General features: G+C 48.9%; 1 protein-coding gene across 7 annotated transcripts in view; it reads left to right on the top strand.

The window, feature by feature from the left end:
- Window positions 1-452: 452 nt before the first annotated feature.
- Tex264 (testis expressed 264, ER-phagy receptor) overlaps window positions 453-19,806 on the top strand; it is a 29,464-nt gene continuing 10,110 nt past the window's right edge. The window contains exons 1-4 of one of the 7 annotated variants that reach the window (XM_038321956.1): window positions 453-546; window positions 1,385-1,451; window positions 3,794-4,084; window positions 13,959-14,180. In XM_038321956.1, coding sequence (XP_038177884.1) covers window positions 3,827-4,084; window positions 13,959-14,180 — 480 coding nt within the window. In that variant the 5' untranslated portion in view covers window positions 453-546; window positions 1,385-1,451; window positions 3,794-3,826. The other 6 variants (XM_038321963.1, XM_038321957.1, XM_038321961.1 and 3 more) reach the window with 6 other exon arrangements.

Below are 19,806 nucleotides of genomic sequence, written 5' to 3'. Positions count from 1 at the left end.
GAGGGGAGACATTGATATTTGCACTCTCTAAAGGTAGTCCAGAGCTTCTTTGTTTAGCCCCGACTGGGATTCAGCTTTCTCAGATGTAAAACCTGAGCAAGTAGCCCGACTCTGCAGGGTTCCCAGGCCTCTCCTGAAGACTCAGTAAGAAGGTGGCAAAAGTAAGTGGTACTATTGCTAAGTGGCCGACATTGCTGTGCTGATCCTCCCTAAAACGCTGCGCTTCCCCTCCCTCCTCTACTGGTTGTTGCTTGGTCACCTTCAGGAGTTCTGGTTTGTTGGAAGTAGAAATGTGTGTTGTGGGCGCTGCTATTCCAGCCAGGTGTGTATGCGGGGGCGGGGGAGGGGTGGTAAAGGCGTGCAGGTTACCAAGGAGTCGGGGCGGGGCAGGCCTCCGCCCACCGAGTCTGGAGCGCACGCGCCCACAGCCACAGCCACGTCCCGCCGCGAGAGGGGCGGAGCGAGCGTGAGGGGCAAGCGCGCGCAAGCTCCACGACTGAGCACTAACCTCCGGCGCAGGTCCGCGTCTGTGGGGCCGCTGGTGAGGTGAGGGCGGAGCCGGAGGCGAGGCGTTCCCGTCGGGGTGTCGGCCGGGGCTTCCCTCATACCCCTCGCTTCTGGGTCCCGTGGCCGGAGCCGCCCTCTGCATCGTGTCTGGCCCACAGGCGGATCGGCCTGGTTCCCGGGCCTGAAAGCGAGGGTGAGGCGGTCCTGACCTCTCGGTGCGGCCCGCTGCCTCGGCGTCGGGTGCAGGCTCGTCCCGGGTCAGTGGGACTGGGGAGAACGGGCGGGGCTCACCTTTCAGCTCCGCTTCCGGGGCCGCGCGCCTCGTCGCGACTGCAAACTTTATAGCGTCTCAGAAGTTGCAGAGGTGCGTGAGGCCGGGAGGCGAGCGGGGGCTGGACGCCGAGGGCGCGGAGCGGCGCCCTCCAGGACTCCTAGTGCCCAAGTTTGCTGGCGCAGGTCCCTTTAAGGGCCCGGCCCTCCGCAGAGCGCACGTGAGCGGCCTCAGGAAGCCTGCGTCGAGCCTCAGCTCCGACGCTTTCGGGCCAAGGAAGGCATTTGCCCTGGACCTCTGACGTTAGTGGAAACTGAGGCCCAAGAGAGTGCCCAAGGTCAGCAGCTGGGACTGCGTTGACGCCAAGTGTGGGAGTTGGGCCCAGTGAAGATCCCACCAGATCTGACGTTGTGGCTCTGGATTTGGCCTGATTCCCCCCCCCCCCCCCAACGGGGTCTGAGGGTGGGGTGGGCACGCTTGTAGACGACCCGTCCAGTGGGCTTTCACTGGAAAGGGGTTGCTCAGGGCCTGGTGTCCTGCTTGGCTCACTTCCTGTGTCCAGGGCTGGCTTGACTGTTCGTTTCTCTCCCTCCCTCGTCTCCCCAGCTCCGGAGCACTGGAGCCCTGCTGTACTGGATGCTATGAGTTGCTAGAAGTGAGCCTGGCTTTTTAGGTGAGCCTCCTCATCCCGTCCTTACCTTTCTCCACTGGGTGTGGGGGAATTTGCCATACTTCTCCTTCCTAGGCTGACCAAAGCTTTGGGAGTGGGCAGAAACATATCACCCCTTTTCTGAGCAGTTTGGGAAGTGAAGGAAGAGAAAGGTTGGGAGCTAAATAGTTCCCTTACAACAGAAGTGTGTGGCAGTGCTTGTCACTCGCATGGTAGGCTGTGCCCTAGATGCTGAGAGCTTCTAGACTTGAGTTCAGCAAGGACCAGCATGGGTGAAATGCCTTTCTGGAAACCAGAGGAGAGAAACACCGGTAGTGGGTTGGAGTCAGGCTATTTGGGGTCCCATTCCCTGTGTGTGGGTCCAAGTGTCTCTGTGCAGTACCTGTGTGACCTAGGACAGGCATCTTGACTTCCAGTCACTTGTTTCCTGGTGCGCACCACTGTATTGGATTCTTCTGAGGATTAGTGAAGAGGCTGGGTTTCAACTTTCAGACAGTGCCTAGGATGTATTAAGTGCTGGGTGGAAGAGTTGTTAGCATATTATCAGAAAGGAATTGAAAAGAACTGGAGCCAAGGATGAGTAGGGCAGAGAATGCAAACAGAAAAGATAATGAGACTTCCATGCAGAAGTACAAGATGCACGAGACCAGTGGGAGGCACCTCAGTGTCCTGACATGAGTAAAGAAATACTCTTGGCTTCTTTCGTAAGGCCAGTTCTGTCTGCCCATTGACTCCGGAAACACACTGAGCATATCTTATACTCAGAATCTCCAGGGAACAAATCCATTTAGTTAAGTTTTCTATAGGGCTAAAGCATTGCCTTTTCAGCTTGAAAACCCTTTACTTTTTAAATAGGATTTTTTAAATTCAATTTAATTTCTTAACGTGTATGGATGGTTTACCGCATATGTACGTCTGTATCACTTGCATGTCTGATGCCTGTGGGTGTTGGATCCCCCGGAGCTGGAGTTATAGACGCTTGTTAGCCATCATGTGAGTGCTAGAAATTGAACCTGAGTCCTCTGAAAGAGCAGCCACTGTTGTTTGTTAACTGCTGAACCAAATCCCCAGCCTTTTAAAACACTGTGTGGGTAACTTAGGGAGTTAGTTCTCTGCTTTCACCATGTAGGTTCTGGGGATTGAGCCCAGGTTGTCAGGCTTGGCAGCAAGTACCTTTACCTGCTTAGCCATCTCACTGGCTCTTGACTGAATTTTAAATAACTAGAGTGGGAATGTTTCCCTAGTTCATGTGTCTTTCTTTTTAACTGTTCTGTGTGCTCTGGTCCCTGGGCTACTCAGATGCAGCCCTCTGGAAGAATCTGCATAGAATGCTGGGTTTGTTCCTGGAAACCGTCTTCATCTATTAGAAGTAACGCCTCCTTTTCCCTCTTGTATTTCCGCTCCTAACAGCCTTTTCTTCTTACTTCTTTGTTTCTAATCTTTGTGGACTGGCAGAAGTGGAATGACGCTGATTAGCATGGTGGTTCATAACTTGAAAACCCACGTTGGACTTTGTTCTGTCCTCTCAGGCTGTTTTGATCTCAGCCCTTCTAGTTTGGGAGTTCTAGTTCTGCTGGAAATCCAGGTCCTCACAATCAGATGGGTCCACAAACAAACAAAAAAGCATTTCCCATCAGATTTTCTTCTTGTGGCCCATTTTCTCCCAGTGATTTTGTTCATTATGGTATAACTGGTTGGTTGGTTGGTTTGGTTTGGTTTGGCTTTTGGTTTTTCAAGACAGGGTTTCTCTGTGTAACAGTCCTAGCTGTCCTAGAACTAGCTCTTGTAGACCAGGCTGGCCTCAAACTCACAAGGATTCACCTGCCTCTGCCTCCTGAGTGCTGGGGTTAAAGGGGTGCGCCACCACCGCCCGGCCTGGTATACTGTTTGTTAATGAGTGTTTGAACTCCACATTTGTCAGTCCATCGCCAGCTCATATCTACCACACACACACCACTATACACAGTAGTGCATGAGGCTTGAGGATGCCAGGCTGGCAGTGTGGCTCAATTGCAGGAAGGAAGAGGCAGACAAGTGGTATCTCGCTCAGCTTTGGGGAAATCACTCCAGTCAGGGCCTGGAGTATGACTCAGTTTCCTTGGGTATGAGCAGGGCTGTTAGTGCCAGGCAGAGTTGTTCCAGCGTCAATGGCTATGATTAGGAAATAAAGAGGCTTGTGGCTTCAGTCATCTGTAGCTCCCTTCTAGGTCACTGTGTGTAAATACCTGAGGCCCCTCCCCTCCTGGGTCAGAGCACTAAGGCATGGCTGAGGTTGGGCCAGAATCAGCAGGCAGGCAAGGTTAGAGCAGGCTGCCAGCCTCCTCTCCCTTCTGTCTCCTTTGCAGCTGCCTTGGGGTGCTGAGAGGAGTCCCAGAACCATGCCGGATCTCCTGCTCCTGGGCCTGATTGGGGGCCTGACTCTGCTGTTGCTGCTGACGCTGCTGGCCTTTGCTGGGTATTCAGGACTGCTGACTGGGGTGACAGTGAGTGCTGGATCACCCCCAATCCATAACATCACTGTGGCCTACAAGTTCCATGTGGGGTCCTATGGTCACATTGGACAGCTTTTCACGGAGAGCTGCAGCATCTCTCCCAAACTCCGTTCCATCGGTGTCTACTATGACAACCCCCATACGGTAAGGAGCCTCCGTGGGCTTCTGCCTCTTGGCTAAACCTGGGCCAGGTCATGGTGGGGTAGGAGAATCTTGTGTTTCCAAGTAAAGGACTCTGGTCCTGCAGTTATCTTCTCTCTCCAAGTTTAAAGCCCTTCCAGATTTAGGCTGGGCCACCGAAGCTTTGTATTTGCCCACAACTGTGTCCCTCTGCTCATGTCTTCTCAAAGATTTCTGAGTGCAGTAGACCCCACCTCTGTCTGGACTTGATTCTCTGTCTCTTGCTGTCCTTCCTTTACCTATCTCCATTAGAGGCCAGTGCTCCTAGGCTGTCTGCCCTTTCTCTAGGGTTAAATCTTGTTTGTCTGTTTTCCATTTCTCAGCGTTCATGCCAGGTCTGTGGGCTCTCGAGGACCGAGAGGGCATGGGGCTCAGAATCCTACCTCTGTAGTCACCGTGGTGCTTTCCCACCCAGTGATGCAGCTTTTCTGTAGACCTCAAGCTACCTGTTGGGAGAGGGCCAAGTGGAGCCAAATGCCCAAGATGCTGGGCTCAAAAACTAATCCAGCATCACTATTACCCTGTAGGCGTCTGGCTGTACTGAAGCCTACAGTGAGTCAGGGCTTGCCAATGTAGTTTCCTGCTGTGCTATGGGGTGGTGCTGTCCATAGCTAGATGGGCTGGCAGCTCTGCCAAGGGCTTTTTAGCCTCCATTTTTGAGCCATACCAAACTAAACCCTGGGGGATTTTTGTTTGGATTCCTCAGTCTGATTTCCTTGCCTGGAAAGCGCAAGTGAGCAAGCCCTACACTCTGCCTAAAGAGAAGGCCTCATTGGGACCCTTGGTGGAACAAGGATGTGCTGATCCCGCTCTCTGTCCTCCTTGCCCACACTCTGGACATGAATTGGACATGGCATTTCACTCAGTAAGCTGTAGTTAGCTTGTCAGTCCCATGTAGATGATTTGCCAACAAGAAACTGAACTCAGTGTCTCTAATTAGAAGTTTGATTTGGGGGTTTTAGGAAGAGTACCTTAAGCATGTGGAGAAGATTCAGATAGATGGGTCTTCTCACATGAATAGGATTTGCCTGTGCTGTGCAGGGCTGACTGAATTAAAAAACTATAAGAAACATAAGAACAAAGGCCTGGAGTCTTGGGGTGAATAGGAAATGTGATTTCTTGGGTATGGGGTGGGTAGAGAAAGAGACAAGGGGGATGAGAAGATTCCTTGGGCTAGTGGAGGAGGTGTGACATCATTTCCCAACTTTGTGTTAGGAAGCTGACTGGACAACAAGTGGAGGAGGGAGGAAGATGAGGCATAGAGGCCACTGAGAAGGTTGGTTGGGTCAGGTGAGAGGTGGCACAGGCTGCTTGAGGGATGAGTAAACATTGTCTGAGGCTTTGCACTCACATGGCTGGAGATGGCATTACCTGAATTCAGAAGCACTGAGGCCCAAGTACAATTGGAAGCACATAACCCTTTTAGGTTGACGGTGTTCAATCCAGGATCAGAACCGATCAAGGTAACGGGTCATTACTGGAGGCACAGCCAGGGAAATGAGACAGAAGAACTCTATTATGAACTATAGAAATGATCCCTGAAAGTATAGTCTTAGAAGAACCCTGTTAAAATATACTTCTCTACTGGCATTGGCCACTTCTTCCAATCAGTCATCATGTGACTCTCTTCAGGAAGAGATGGGCCCTGGGGCTCCAGTGTTAACTGAACACCGTCTGCCTTGGATGCAGGTACAAGGGAGTTGCCCCCTGAGCGTACAGCCTTAGAACTGGCAGTTTGGGATATGATCATATCATATTACTTTTTTAATGTGCAATCTTAGACATCTCACAACTTTTATGAACTAATGTTTCCTCCTCTGCAACATCCTAATAAAATACTTGCTTCATAGAGAGGCTGACAGGATTCACTTCAGTGGTAAAGTGAGGTAGTCATCCCAGCACATGGCTCTCAATAGATGTTTAACAAGAAAGGGTGGTGAAATACTTGTGAGTATGAGCTGAGAAGTGAGACTGACCTGGCAGTGTCCGGTCAGCCTAGAAGATAAGTGAAGAGGGTTAAAGTGACCTCTTTGATTCTGTACCTGCCTGACTTGGAAACTTGGGTCACTCCAGAAGATACCTTTTTTTTTTTTTAATTTTAGGATTTTTATTTATTATGTATACATTAATCTGGTTGTGTGTATACCTGCAGGCCAGAAGAGGGCACCAGATCTCATTATAGATGACTGTTAGCCACTATGTGGTTGCTGGGAATTGAACTCAGGACCTCTGGAAAAGGAAAAGAACCAGTGCTCTTAACCTCTGAGCCATCTCTCCAGCTCCCTGGAAGATACTAATGATAGCAGGATTATATCTTGGCATGCACTTGGGGTAGCACAGGGACACTTGAGGCTCTCAATGTGTTCCTGAGCTAGACATTGTCCAGTGGTGATTGTAAAAGGGCTAGGGAATCATGAACTCCCAGGATTCAGGGGTTCACAGCCATCTGTCAATCCACCTGGTCTACATTCTGGTGCTGTAAGAGGTATAATAGGTGTGCGGTGGTATGGTGGGGGAGGAGACTGGGATGAAGATAGCCTGAATGAGGTACTAATCTTTTTTTGTTTTAGTCAATACATAGTTGAGTCCTGGCTCTGTACCAGGCCTGTACTTGGCGCTGGGGTACCATGGAGACCATGAGGTATAGTTTATTGAGTACTTAGGGTACAGCATCATTTGGGGTGAAGATTTAGGAACCTAAAGATACTGGAAATGAGACCCTGTTTTGCTTCTTAGAAAAACTGAAAATTCTTGTTTGCTACTTCCTAGTTGCCTTTGCTAGCAGTGGCCAGCTTCTTGGGCGTACCACCTCCAGTCTCCCAACACAGTAGTCAGATGGGCTTCTCTGTGATTGTGGCAGGAAGTGATGCTCTTCCAGGCCCGGAGTAAAGCAGTGAGTAGCCAGGTTAGAGATATCACTCACCCTGCTGAGGTATGAACCAACAGCTCCCTTAGACATGACCATTCCTATCTCAAACTGTGCAAGAGAGAAGACGATTCCTGAGAAAGGCTTAGGGAAGCTCCATCTTTTCAGTATGGGTCTAGAAAGTGGCAAAGAAGAGACACCTCCAAGGCAGGACAGTAGCAGTTGCTGTAAATTCTTTCCTATCATTTGCTGCTTACGTCTGGAGTCCTAGAGTCTTGGATGGGAGGAAAGTATGAGGTCTGAGCAGATGGTGAGTCAGGAGGAAGGGATTCCATTCCCTGACCACGAAAGCCTTGACATAGTTGAGGGCAAAGGGGTGCAGGGAGGTACCATGTGTCAGAGAGTGGACAGTACCTGATACGGATCACAGGTGTTATTCTCATCAATGGCCAGCATTCATGGAGTACAGGCCATTTCCTCTTGAAGGTGTCTGGCGAGTAGGAGTGAGTTCCAGAGGCCACCGTCACAGACCTGCACTATTTCCCTATCTGATAGTTCACACTGTCTTTGCTGTGGGTGAGCAGGGTTCCGCTCTCAGCCCCTTTCTAAGTTGGGTACTGGAGAGTTGAAAATTGTCTTTAGCCTGCTCTGCTAGGGTTAAAAATCCCCTGGGGGCCTTCTGTGTTGCAAGGAAATGAAGAACTGGGAGGACCCTACGTGCCTCACTTGGTCCTAACCACACTGGCCCACAAATAGGCTCTTGTGACTAGGTGCTGTCACCATTCCTGTAGGTCTGCTCTATCTGCCACCTCCTGTCATACCTTCCACATCTACTCCTCTGCTGTTTGGGGCTTATGCAACCTGCCTGTCTACCATTGTGGTAGCCTAGGTGAGGCAAGAGGGTGTGGTAGCTAGTTGAGTTTACCTGGCCTGGGCAGATGGGATCTGCTGTTCACATCCACCACCAAGCACCATGTTTTTCCCAGGCATTGAATAATGGAGGAATTGGTGGCATTCTGGGCTTAAAGAATACTATGCCACTTTCTTTCCATTAGTCCACTGGGAATCAAGGCCTAGAACAACCAAGTCTTCAGGGTTCTGACTTAGGTCTGTACCACCCTCCTCACTGTTCAGAAGGGTTTGGGGCTACCTTAAGACATGTAGGTCAGATGGAGCCTGGGAAGGGATAAGGTGATAAAGCTTCTCAGAGCTCACTTCTTCTATAGGGTGGTGGAAATAAGGGTTGAGGTTCTGTTTCCTGAGACCCAGGATTTCTTTGCTCCATTTAATCTGTGGATGTTTTCTGCCAGATGGAGCCAGACTATTGTTCCGTAATATGTTAAGTGTGGGAGAGGTCTCACAAAATGAGCGACCTTGCTGCCCTTGGGAGGTAAAGTGAGAGGAGAGGACTCTGGATTTGTCCTTCTGTGTCTGAATCAAGGCTCTGGCTGCTTTCTAGTATGTGACTCTGGTGAGTCATTTGGCCTCTCAGTGAGTCTGTCTCATCTATCAAATGAGATGAAAGGATCCCTTCTGCCTCGGGTGCTGAATATTGAACCCAGGGCCTTGTTCATGCTAAATACATCCTCCCCATCCCAGGTTTTATTTTTGTGGCATCAAATTGATGAGGCAAAGGCCCAATGCCTGGCTCCTAATAGCACGTAGCACATTTGACACCAACCCTGGCTGTGAGAGCCTTGTACCATTGGACTTTTCTACCTTCAGGAACATCTGCACCAGGTGCCCTGAGTCTGAGGAGAGACAGTTCAGGGAAAGGCTGTTGTGTCTCCCTAGCTAGAACTGAATTCTCAAATTCCAGGTGACTGGGTTGCATGTTGCAATTCCAGAGCTTGTCTACTTAGGTTTGAACCCTGACCCCAACACTGCCTTGCTGTGTGACATTTGCTATGTAACTTGGTATCCTGGGCTACAGGAACAAGGTTGAGAACAGTACCAAATGACCATACAAGGCTATACAAGGCTGTTTGGATTTGATGAGCTTACCTGTGGACAGCAGCATAGTGAGGCCTTGTCAGGTGCCCACAATCAGTAGGACATGCTTCTGGGAGTAGGAGAGATGGTTCCTAAGGTCAGAAAGCCCCAGGACCTCTTTTAGAATTGACATCCCAATGACTACTTCCTTCCTTTTGAGCCTAAAGTATGAGTTCTGTCCCCTGGCCTAGTTGTTGGCATCAACCCATATTCCACCTGGTGGCTACCCCAGGTTTCTTCACATAACAGAGACGTAGAACACACGTCTTGGGGTGTTGACTGTATACCAGATCTGAGTAAAGGAGGTTCAGTATACATCTGTAATTGGCAGATACCACTACATTTTAATCCTGAGAGTACCAGTGCATGCACAGGGCTCTGTCTCTACGTCTTCCATTGCCTTGGTGGCTCTTATTGAGAGCTGTCAAGAAAGGGATCAGGGCAGTCCTCTGGGCTTGGACTGGCAGATGATATACCTACTCCTGTTGGCTGAATGGCTGGTGGGCTTGAGGTTGGCCATTTCCACTGAACATAATTTCTTTTTCTGAATCCTGAAAGATACCAATCATGTCCTATTCCTACACTTTTGAGATCTCAGCCAGCCAGTACCCTTGAGATGACTTTTCTCTTTGGCCTAATGGTTGCCAGAAAGCTCTCTGGTAGGGGCAGTGGGCTAGAATTAAAATGGACTCATATCTGAAAATCTTTAGGTTCCAAGCAATTGCCTCCTTCTCATAGTACTGGGACTGAGGAGGCTGTATACTTTAAAAGAGATGTGCTGAAGTCTGACATGTCCCGTCTCTTCCTTGGTTCGTTCTCTCTCTCTCTCTCTCTCTCTCTCTCTCTCTCTCTCTCTCTCTCTCTCTCTCTCTCTCCCTCTCTCTCCCTCTCTCTCTCTCTCTCTGTCTCTCTCCCTCTCTCTCCCTCTCTCTCCCTCTCTCTCTCTCCTTCCTTGTTTTGTTTTTCGAGATTGTTTCTCCGTGTAACAGCCCTAGCTGTCCTAGAACTCAGTTTATAAATCAGACCGGCCTCAAACTCACAGAGATCCTCCTGCCTCCTGCCTCTGCCTCTGCCTCCCAAGTGCTGAGATTAAAGATGTGCGCCATCTCTGACTGGCATGATAGCCTTGGTTTTGATGGTAGACCCTGGGTGGGCTTTTCTTTCTTCAGTGGTGATGGTTCTACCTGTGTCCTCTCTCCCTGTTATGGTTCCAGTTTGGTGCAGTTCTGGTCCTACTCTTATACAAAACAATTTTGATATGAATAGGAGGAGTAGACAAATAGGAGACCCAGGATTTTCTTGTGGGACTAGGTCACTGCTGTTGGACCAACTCTGTCACTTCCTGGCTTATCTTCATAGCTGTCCTATCTCCTTGCTGGTGACCTGGTTCTACTGCAGGTGGTAGGATTACTGTGGGACCTCTTATGCTGTCTTCTAAGCTCTGGCCAGGATAGGGAAGGGGCAAACAATGAATGACCTTACTTGTGGAGTTGAGGACACAGACAAATCGAGTCAGAGAGAGGAGAGCTCTTTTGTTCAACACTACTCTGTTACATTTGAGAGGAGCACTTCCCTTTCTTCAGATGATTTGATTGTGGTGTAGGTTCGTGTGTGAGCAGTTGTGTGCATTCATTCTTGTACCATTGTCAAACATACCAAAGGAATTTTCTGTGCAGGATCCTAGACTTTTCTGCCTTGAGGCTGGAGCGTTGAGAAAAAATGAGAAGGCTTCATTATAGTGCAGAAGACTTGTTTCATTTGTGTATATTTGGGGTCAAAGAGGAAGGGCAGCTCCCAGGAGAATAGCAGAAGGCTTTGAGGAGAAGAGTTGAGCTGAGTCTTGCAGGATGAACTGAAGTTTTCCAGAAAGAAGACTCAAATAGGTTGAAGAGGAACATTTTAGGCAGAGGAAGTAGCTTACGCAAAGGGAGGCAGCATGGGAAGACATGGCATGTTTGGCTACAAATAGCTACATGTGGGTGATTATGGGGGTGTGGTAGGAGAGGAGGCTGGCAAGGCGGGCTGGGCCAGAGTCGGGTTCTGCCCCTCCCTCTGCCACGTACCCAGTGGCTGCCTGCCCTGCTGATTTCTGGTCCTGAGGTGAATTCAGTGTCATGCCTGACCTGTTTGGCTTGGAAGTTTAGTTTTGCCATAGACGTGAACTGGGAGTCATTGAGAGGTTCTAATCGTGTGTTCAAGTATCTTGGCATCAAGAGTGTTTTATTTGTAGTTACATGGAGACTGCTGAAGTGATCTCAGGAAAGACCTTGGGATCCAAATTAAGGCAGACAAGGGATAAAGAGGAGTGAGCAGTCAAGTGACTAGTGACCATCCTCCCATTTCTCCCTCTAACTATGTTAACATTTTTTTCTCTTTTCTCTATTTCCCTCCCACTTAGCATAGTTTACATTGGGTCAGGTGTCTTCCCTGTCCTTTGACCTGTCAGTCCAGCAGGCCTGTGGGAGCCTCCTGCCTATTTGACCATAGCAACACTTATGTGTAAGTAGTACAGGTGCACCATCTAGAGAGAAGACATGGTACTGCAGCAGCGTCATGTTTGAAAGGAATGGAAGAGGCTTAAAGATAATAGTCTTGAGAAGGATAAGAAGTTCTAGAGAGAGCAAAAGTGTTACAAAGCCATCCTGAAATGTTTACCAAGGGGCATTGAACCTGAAGGATGGGTGGGGAAGGACTATATTCAAAGGTTAGGTTTGATGGGCATTCTAGACCCAGGGACTGTTATTGGTATGAATAACCAAAAATAGTTATGGGATCTTTCATTAGTGCCAAGCCTTTTATTTTAATTTTTTTTCAACCTTTAATTTTATTTATTTATTAAAAATTTCCACCTCCTTCCCACCTCCCATTTCCCTCCCACTTCTCCTACCTTCTCTCCCCCTCCCTCTCCAGTCCTAAGAGCAGTCAGGGTTCTCTGCCCCGTTGGAAGTCCAAGGTCCTCCCACCTCCATTCAAGTCTAGGAAGGTGAGCATCCAAACAAACCAGGCTCCCATAAAGCCCGTCCATGCAGTAGACTTACTTACACATAAGTGTTGCTATGGTCAAATAGGCAGGAGGCTCCCACAGGCCTGCTGGACTGACAGGTCAAAGGACAGGGAAGACACCTGACCCAATGTAAACTATGCTAAGTGGGAGGGAAATCAAAACCAGTGTCATTGTCCTTGGCTTCTCAGTCAGCCTCAACCGTCGGCCACATTCAGAGAGTCTGGTTTGATCACATGCTCCATCAGTCCCATTCCAACTGGCCTTGGTGATCTCCAGTGCCAAGCCTTTGTGAATTATCTTTTATATGAAAGGCCTGTAAGGAAATATCAAGGAATTGGTGCTCTGAGAAGCAAAGGGAGTTGGTTAGAATCATGATTCATGTTTCACTCCCTGGCCAGCCTTCCTCTAGCCATGGTTATGAACACTGCATTATATTGCCTGTCCCTAAAACTCCTAAGTTATGCTTGCTGTCACTGGGTTCAAGGAAGCAACAAGGCCAGAATATTGAGAGTTGGTTAACTCCCTAGGGTCTGCTCAGAGGTCCAGAGTCTAGAGCAGAAAAGTGTGACTCTAAGGCAAAGGTAGGTTGCCAGAGTAGAAGTAGATCAGGGCTAAGAAAGCCCCCAGAGAATGGTGAGAGGTGTTAAAAGGCCAAAACAGGGTGGTAGGGATGATAGAAGCAGCTGTGTAATAACTTCATGGTGCTGGGAAAGTAGAGATGGGGAAGTGTCCTGGTTAAGTGTGGGGAGAGGTCAACAGGCTGTGGTAAGGAAAGAACTGAGCGGTGCCTTAAGATCAGAGTCAAAATGTGTGCTAACTGTCCTGGATTTAGGAACACCTTCCCCTGGGGGCCTAATCCAAGGGCTGGTACATTGCTGGCAGGCAAATGGCATGAGAAATGGAAGGTTGGACAGACTAGTGCCACCTGCTGCCATAAGTGAACACTGCCCTGTAGGCCTTGGGTCAAGCCTAGGAAGTGTTGGAAACTCAAAACTCATTGCCTCTGGCTGATGGGAGTCAGAGGAGAAAGGATCATGGGGGAGGGAGGGAGGGAGGGAGGGAGGGAGGGAGGGAGGGAGGGAGGGAGGGAGGGACGGGGGGGGGGAGAGAGAGAGAGAGAGATAGGAGTAGAATAGAAAGTACATATGTTAGGTACTGAGAGACATGGGGAACCAACAGTCTAGAGTATAAACAGGAAGGAATTTGGAAATTGGCAGGTTTTAGGTGGAAAAGATACAAAGGCTGTTGGTATGATGACTATACCTACCTGCGATAAAGTCCTCTTTAATTTTTACTCACGTCCTGACCCTCCTCAGCAAATGCTAAATCCCTGCCCTGGCCTCTGTCCTGTGTGTTCCACTGCACATTCTCACATACTTCTTCTCATGGAGCAACCAGGAAAGACAGCCACTGTAGGCTTTTTTCTTTGCTCTCTCCTCACTTCTGCTAGCTGACTTACCGTGATTTCTCTGTTTGCAAAGCTTGCTCCTCTGGGAAATAGGAGGGGAATAAACTAATTGGACTGTGCTAGATCCAGACCCTCAGATGGGCTATTTGCAGTCCTGCTGGAGGCCCTCTGAAACTGGGGCCCATAGAAAGTAACATCAGGAGATTGGAGGCAGAGGGTGGGGGTAGCTCAGACATCTTTTTGTTCTTCCTCCCCAAGGCTTCTGGAGGGTAGAGATCAAGTCTTCTTCTTTTTCTTTCTTTCTTTTTTTTTCCCTCACCATGATTCCTGAGTCATGTATGTAGCTTAGCCTATTTGCTGAAGGAATGGATGAGAGTCCTGCGGCAGGATGCATAGACATGAGCCATAGCTGGTTTTGGTAGGTAACTCCATCCTTGTATCTAGGGCTCTGTAGCTTGCCAGAGCAGGTGGTTCCTCCAGGGCTAAGTTAGCCCAGAAGCAGAGGGCCTGAGGTCTGAAGGCCTCCTTTTATGTGACACTGACCTGACCCCATGCTCTGCCTCTACAGGTGCCTCACGAGAAGTGCCGATGTGCAGTGGGCAGCATCCTGAGTGAGGGAGAGGAGTCACCCTCACCTGAGCTCATCCACCTCTATCAGAAATTTGGCTTCAAGGTATTCTCCTTTCCAGCACCCAGCCATGTAGTGACAGCCACTTTCCCTTACACCACTCCCCTATCCATCTGGCTGGCTGCCCGCCGAGTCCATCCTGCTTTGGATGCCTACATCAAGGTGAGACATAGGTATAGCACATGGAGGGTGGTCACTCAGATCCCTTGGGTGGTAACTGAGAAGGTAATCCAGGATATGAGGAATAAGTAGTTTGGAGAGAATAGCTCTCTGAGACCCTCATGGATCATGCACTTATGTTGGCAGAGACTCCTGGCTTCTCTTTCAGATGTTTAAGGTCTTAGGGTCAGACCATCTCCAAGAGCTTGTTCAGAAACCTGATGTGGTCAGATTGGCTTTGTCTCTGTCCTAACCCTGTCCCTATCCTGCTTGAGGCCTGAGAAGCTCTCATTGGCCATGTGTCACCCTGGCCTCGATGCTACTTTTGCTCCCACCCCCATTTCCTCCAAGGACTTGAACAGCAGTGGCAGGCTCTGCCTCCTTCATTTCTGACCTGGAAGGAAGTAACACTGGCAACACAGCCTGTTTGGGGGAAGAGAGTCGGCCACCAAGAGATTGGACAGAGGGTTCTGTCTACAGAAGCCTTAAAAATCTGACCTATCTGCAATAAAGTGATTGTTTATTCATTCGTTTGGCTTGTGTTTATAGAGTCCATACTGAGTGCTCTTCAGAACACAGTGTGGAAGATTAGTGCATGAAAGAGGCATATACAATGAGGTGATAAAGAAAGGCAGTAAACGTGGGGTACATGGTAGGAAGTAGTGGGAACTCTCTTGGGCAGGGTGGTTAGAGATAGCAGGTCACTTCAAGGTGGAGTCCAAGAGAGCTTTTGCAAAGAAGGGAAGGCCGTTTTAATCAGGGGAGGGTGAAGAACAGTGAAGGGCTTGTTTGGAAAGTTTTGTTTGTTTGTCTTTTTTTTTTTTTTTTCTGAGGCGGGGAACCATGTAGCTAGGCTGTTTTCAAACTTGCTGTGTAGCTGAGGGTAACCTTGAACTCCTGGTTCTCCTTCTGCTACCTCTCAAGGTCTCAGATGATAGCTCTACTTCATCATTCCTGGTTTGTAAACGTAGTAAGTAAGGGTTTGATGGAACACTCCTGGAATTCCAGTTTCTTGGGGGTGCTGAAGCAGAAGGACCTAGAGTTTGAGTCCAACCTAGGTTACATAAAGAGATCATGTCTCAAAGAATTATAAATATCTTTCTCTCTGTCTATGTGTGTATCGGTGATAGAAAGTTTGAAGGCAATCAAGTGCCAGAAACCAACCAAACAAGCAAAAAACCCAAAACAAACCTAACAACCAATGCAGTCTCTTGGAGTCATCTGTTCTAGATGGGCTACCCCATCCTGAACTGGGTTAGGGATCGGGAGTGTGCTCAGGAGGCAATCAGGACCTGAATGGAAATGTCCACAGGTTAGGCTGCCTCTCTCTTGGTGGTTGATGCTCCTCCTTCCTACAGACAGCTTGGGTTGCCAGCCTTCCTTTCTTCCAGACCATAAGTCTCTGGGCAGTGACTGCAGTGATGCAGAACCAGCACGGGGTGGCGATCTGTTTTGCGGTGTAGCTGTTGTACTGAAGCTGGGTTGGCTGTTAGGAAGGATGCTGTGGGGTGACACAGACTGTGTCCTGTTTCAAGGTAGTTGGAAGCATGGTGTTGCTTTCCATTGAACTGTGGGAATCATTCCAAAGAGGACCTACTTTGGGGTAAAACTGGCTCTGTGGGCTAACAGTGGAACTGTTTGACATCTGCATGGGGTGTGGCTATGGCTGGGTGGCAGTGATGTCTGTCGTGGTGGTAGGTCAGAGGCTAGGAAAGATGAGCAAGTTTCCTTTGGGAGATGGTAGCCAGGAGAACTGCTAGAGAGGTCATGCTTCCCTGGGCCCAGGGGTAGGAGGTGGGAAAGTGGGCTGGTATGGTGGCAGGAAGTAAGATACAAATGTCCTAGACCTGCTCTGCATGACGTCTCAAGGGGGTTGTCATTCGTCCCACTCAAGTGAGGCCTGGTGTACAGTGTTTTCCATCTTGTTTTGTCTATGCCATCATCTTCAGTCTTGATGGCTAATCTGGAGGAGCATCCCCAGGAAGATACTTCTTGGGTTCCAGACCTCTGAACTGGGTGTGTAGCATGTGGTATAGTGGCAAGCGACTGAGCCACCAAAGCTTTTTCCTGGCTTCAGGGGTTTATTTTTAGATACCTCTGTCCAAATTTCCCGGCCCCTGACTGCTTCACAAGTTGGCTGGTTTCAACATTATCTCTTTGATGAAAGCTCTTCCTCCTGTCAGCTGCTCTCTGGGCTCTGTTTTCCTGGGATGGTGGCAGGGACAAAAAGCCAGGGGTTTGGATCAGCCAGGCCATACCTGTCCTGTGTTTAGCCAGGCTTTGGGTCCTAGGAGACTAAGTTGATGGGGAGATGAGGAAGAGACTGGTTGGCCATAACTGCAATCTACAGGAGGTACTCTGCCTCTCAGCACAGGGGACAGAACAGTCAGGCTGCCTCATACCCCTGCCTCAGTGCCCTGTGGTCACTGAGGTTACTAATGAGAGATCAGCACTTGTGACTCTCCTAACCCAATAACTTGCTGCTTTTGACTTTGTGTACATATACAACCCCCCCCCTCTTTCCTCTCTCTTCTCTCTTACTCTCTCACTTTCTCTCTGGATTTGGGATTGCTGTGGATGTTCTTCAGATGAAATAATAGCAGCTATCACATTCTTTCATGAGGGATGGTTTTGCTGGCAGATAAAGGGGAGGATTGACTTGACAGTCTCACCTACTGCTCCAGAGGCTGAAGTGGAGTGTATATGGGTGGGTGAGGAGTAGGAGATGTATGAGTTGGGAGATGGAAAGCAGCTACTGCCTGGCAATTGCAGATGTGCCTAACCCTGGGGCATTGGTTTCATGGCACAGCAGAGGACCCAGAGGTTACTGCAAGAAGCCAAAAAAAAAGTTTTTCAGGCTTCTCTGGTTTCTGGAAGGGATACCTGTAACCCATCTTTGTGATCTGCTTGGCAGCTCTCTGACCAACCATATTGCAGCCTGGCAATCTGCCAGACTGAGCTGTAGATGCTGGAATCTGTTTGTTTGTTTGTTTGTGTGTTTGTTTGTTTGTTTGTGTGTTCTTTTTCGAGACAGGGTTTCCCCGTGAAGTTCTGACTGCTGGAACTCATTGTGTATCCAGAATGGTTTCACACTCAAGAGATTTGCATGTCTCTGTCTCCTGAGTGCTGGGATTAAAGGCGTGCACCATCACCTCCTGGCACTTGTTTTGTTTTGTAATACATGGTTTTTCTGTGTAGACCTGGCTATCCTGGAACTCACTCTGTAAACCAGGCTGACCTCAAACTCACAGAAAACTGCCTGTCTCTACCTCCCAAGTGCTAGGGATAAAGGTATATGCCCCTACCACCAACCGGATGCTGCAATTTCTGCCTTCAAAAATACTGCTAGGACTCTCCAGGCTGAACACTCTGGAAACAGTTTGTGTAAGGGTTACCTGGGTACCATGTTACCATCTCTGTATGTAGAATATATCCCAGTGTGGCCATTGTGCTTCATTGAAGTGCATGGGCAGAGGAGACCACTCCTTAAGTTCCAGACTGGAGGCTGCTTCTTGCAGCTACAGGAGGGAACTGAACTTCCTTAAAATTACAAAACTACAGCAGAGATAATCGGTCTAGATAAGAGCCTAGAGCAGTGGACAAAGACCCCACACACCAAAATTCACCTCAGCTTAGAACTGTCTTTTGAAGTGCCCAAGGAAGGCTTTGGGTACATGCAGCCTTTAGGTGAAAATAGGGTCCTGTGTGGTATTGTGTATGAAAGGTCCCTAGCATGACAGGAGAGTTGATCAGGATCCTTGAGGGGATTAGACTGACCAAGCTGCCTGACTGCCCTGCCCCATGCTTAACTCCCCTTTAGCGAGGTCCAGAATCTTTTCCATAAACACCTGTTCTAGGGCTTTTTATATCCAGGCATTTCCAGGGGAAGGGTCTGGTTTTTTGGTTTTTTTTGTTTTTCTTAAGCATCTTGTCCCAAGTTTAGAAAGCCAGGGTCTTATTCACACAATGATTGGTAGTAGGCAGGCCCCAGAAATCGGGTGTCACTCTTTCACTGTAGTGTTGGCGCGTAAGAGGAGTTGCCAGAAAAGGTGGCTTCCTTACAAGGGGTCCTGTGAAGGCCGAGTCCTGGGATAGCTGTATTGACTGGGGTTGATCTAACAGGGGCTCAGAGAGGGAGGGAACCCAGACCATACTTCACACTGCTCAGGGGTGGGAGGGAACTAAAAGCTATGCTGAGGTGTACTCTGTGGCTAGCAGCTTAGACTGTCTTGTTTTAACTGTAGTCATTATGCCTAAAGTTTCTTTAATTCAGTTAATATCTTAGCCTTCTGTCTGGAAGAGGACTTCTGAGGCTCCACTGGTTTGCAAACTTTTGTACTTTTGTATGAGCCTGAGAAGATCCCCTCCATCCCTGCTAGATGCATGATTATTCTTGATTTTGTGGATGCTGTGTAACTGCAGTGTAAGCAGAGTGAGGGGACACCAGGTCGCTTTCAGAAGAGGCATTTGTTTCTGAAGAAGCATCACTCTAATTAGAAATTGGAACTGAATGGAAGCTTGAGGAGCTTCAGGTTGGAGGTCTGTGGAGTGGAGGTGACTGAACTCTTAAATGGTGGGTGGGTGGTAGTTTGACCAGCTAGGATCTAAGGAGCAGGGCACAGCAAAGTGCCTGTGCAGTAAGTCAACCTGATGAGCTGCATGCAGCTTAGAGCAGCCTGTTGAGAAACTTTGACTCTACCCACTAGGTTCTGAACCCTGTGTTTGTGTCCCCATAGCCTGTTTCATCATCTGTGAAGGAGTTAGGGTGGGTCTAGTGAAAGTCTATTAGGCCCTGGCTATAGGAATCCAGATGAGAAAGCCCCATGGGAAATTTGATATCTGGTCATCTCTCACTCTTTGGCTACTGTCTTGGCCCTGCCAACGTGATATGGTTCCAAGCTTTATTTTAATAAGGAATGCTGAGCTATGATCGGGCTCAGCATGGAGCATGTGCTTTCCATACACAGGCTAGCACCAAAATTCAAAGGGTAAGGTGGAGGGGAGGCCCTCTTGACACCTCAGCTTAGTCTCTTATTCAACAATGAATTGCTGAACCTTCCTTTGGATGGGGATTAGTTAGAAGATAATCACAGGGGTCTTAAAGCATGTATGCCCAAATAGATGGCAAAAGCTGAAAAAAGAAGAGGTTACCTAAGGTCAAATGAGGAAGTAGTGGGTGAATCTGGGCATGAGTGGAGGTGGAACCAAGAGGCAGAAGACTTGTGGATTTGGACTGTACTTGGAACAGTGCCACAGTGGGCCTGAGATGACAATAACATGCACCAGCTTGACACTCAAAGTCTCCAGCACTGGTTGTTAGTGTTGGAGCCTGAGGCTGCTGGTCTGTCTTCCCATTTTCCCAGCAGGCGCTCATTAATGGTGGCCTTGCAGCTGCTCTGAGCACAGGAAACAGCTGCTTCAGCCACCTTATTGGGCCTGAAGTCTTCACCCTCAGTGAGGTTGAGGCTTCTCCATGGGCTTTTCTCACAGGGTCTCTAGAGCCAGGTTACTTGGCAGAACTACAGCCTGCTAATTGGCCTGCTCCAGCATGAAGAGGAAGGCACTTGGAGTAGCCTAGGACATGGGATCAGGTGACAAGCCCCTAGACTGTAGAGTCTTTCCCATTACC

Source organism: Arvicola amphibius, chromosome 3 (genome assembly GCF_903992535.2).
Source record: "Arvicola amphibius chromosome 3, mArvAmp1.2, whole genome shotgun sequence".
Taxonomy (NCBI): Eukaryota; Metazoa; Chordata; class Mammalia; order Rodentia; family Cricetidae; genus Arvicola; species Arvicola amphibius.
The sequence above is the reverse complement of the archived record's forward strand: the minus strand, read 5'-3'. Positions and strand labels throughout refer to the sequence as shown.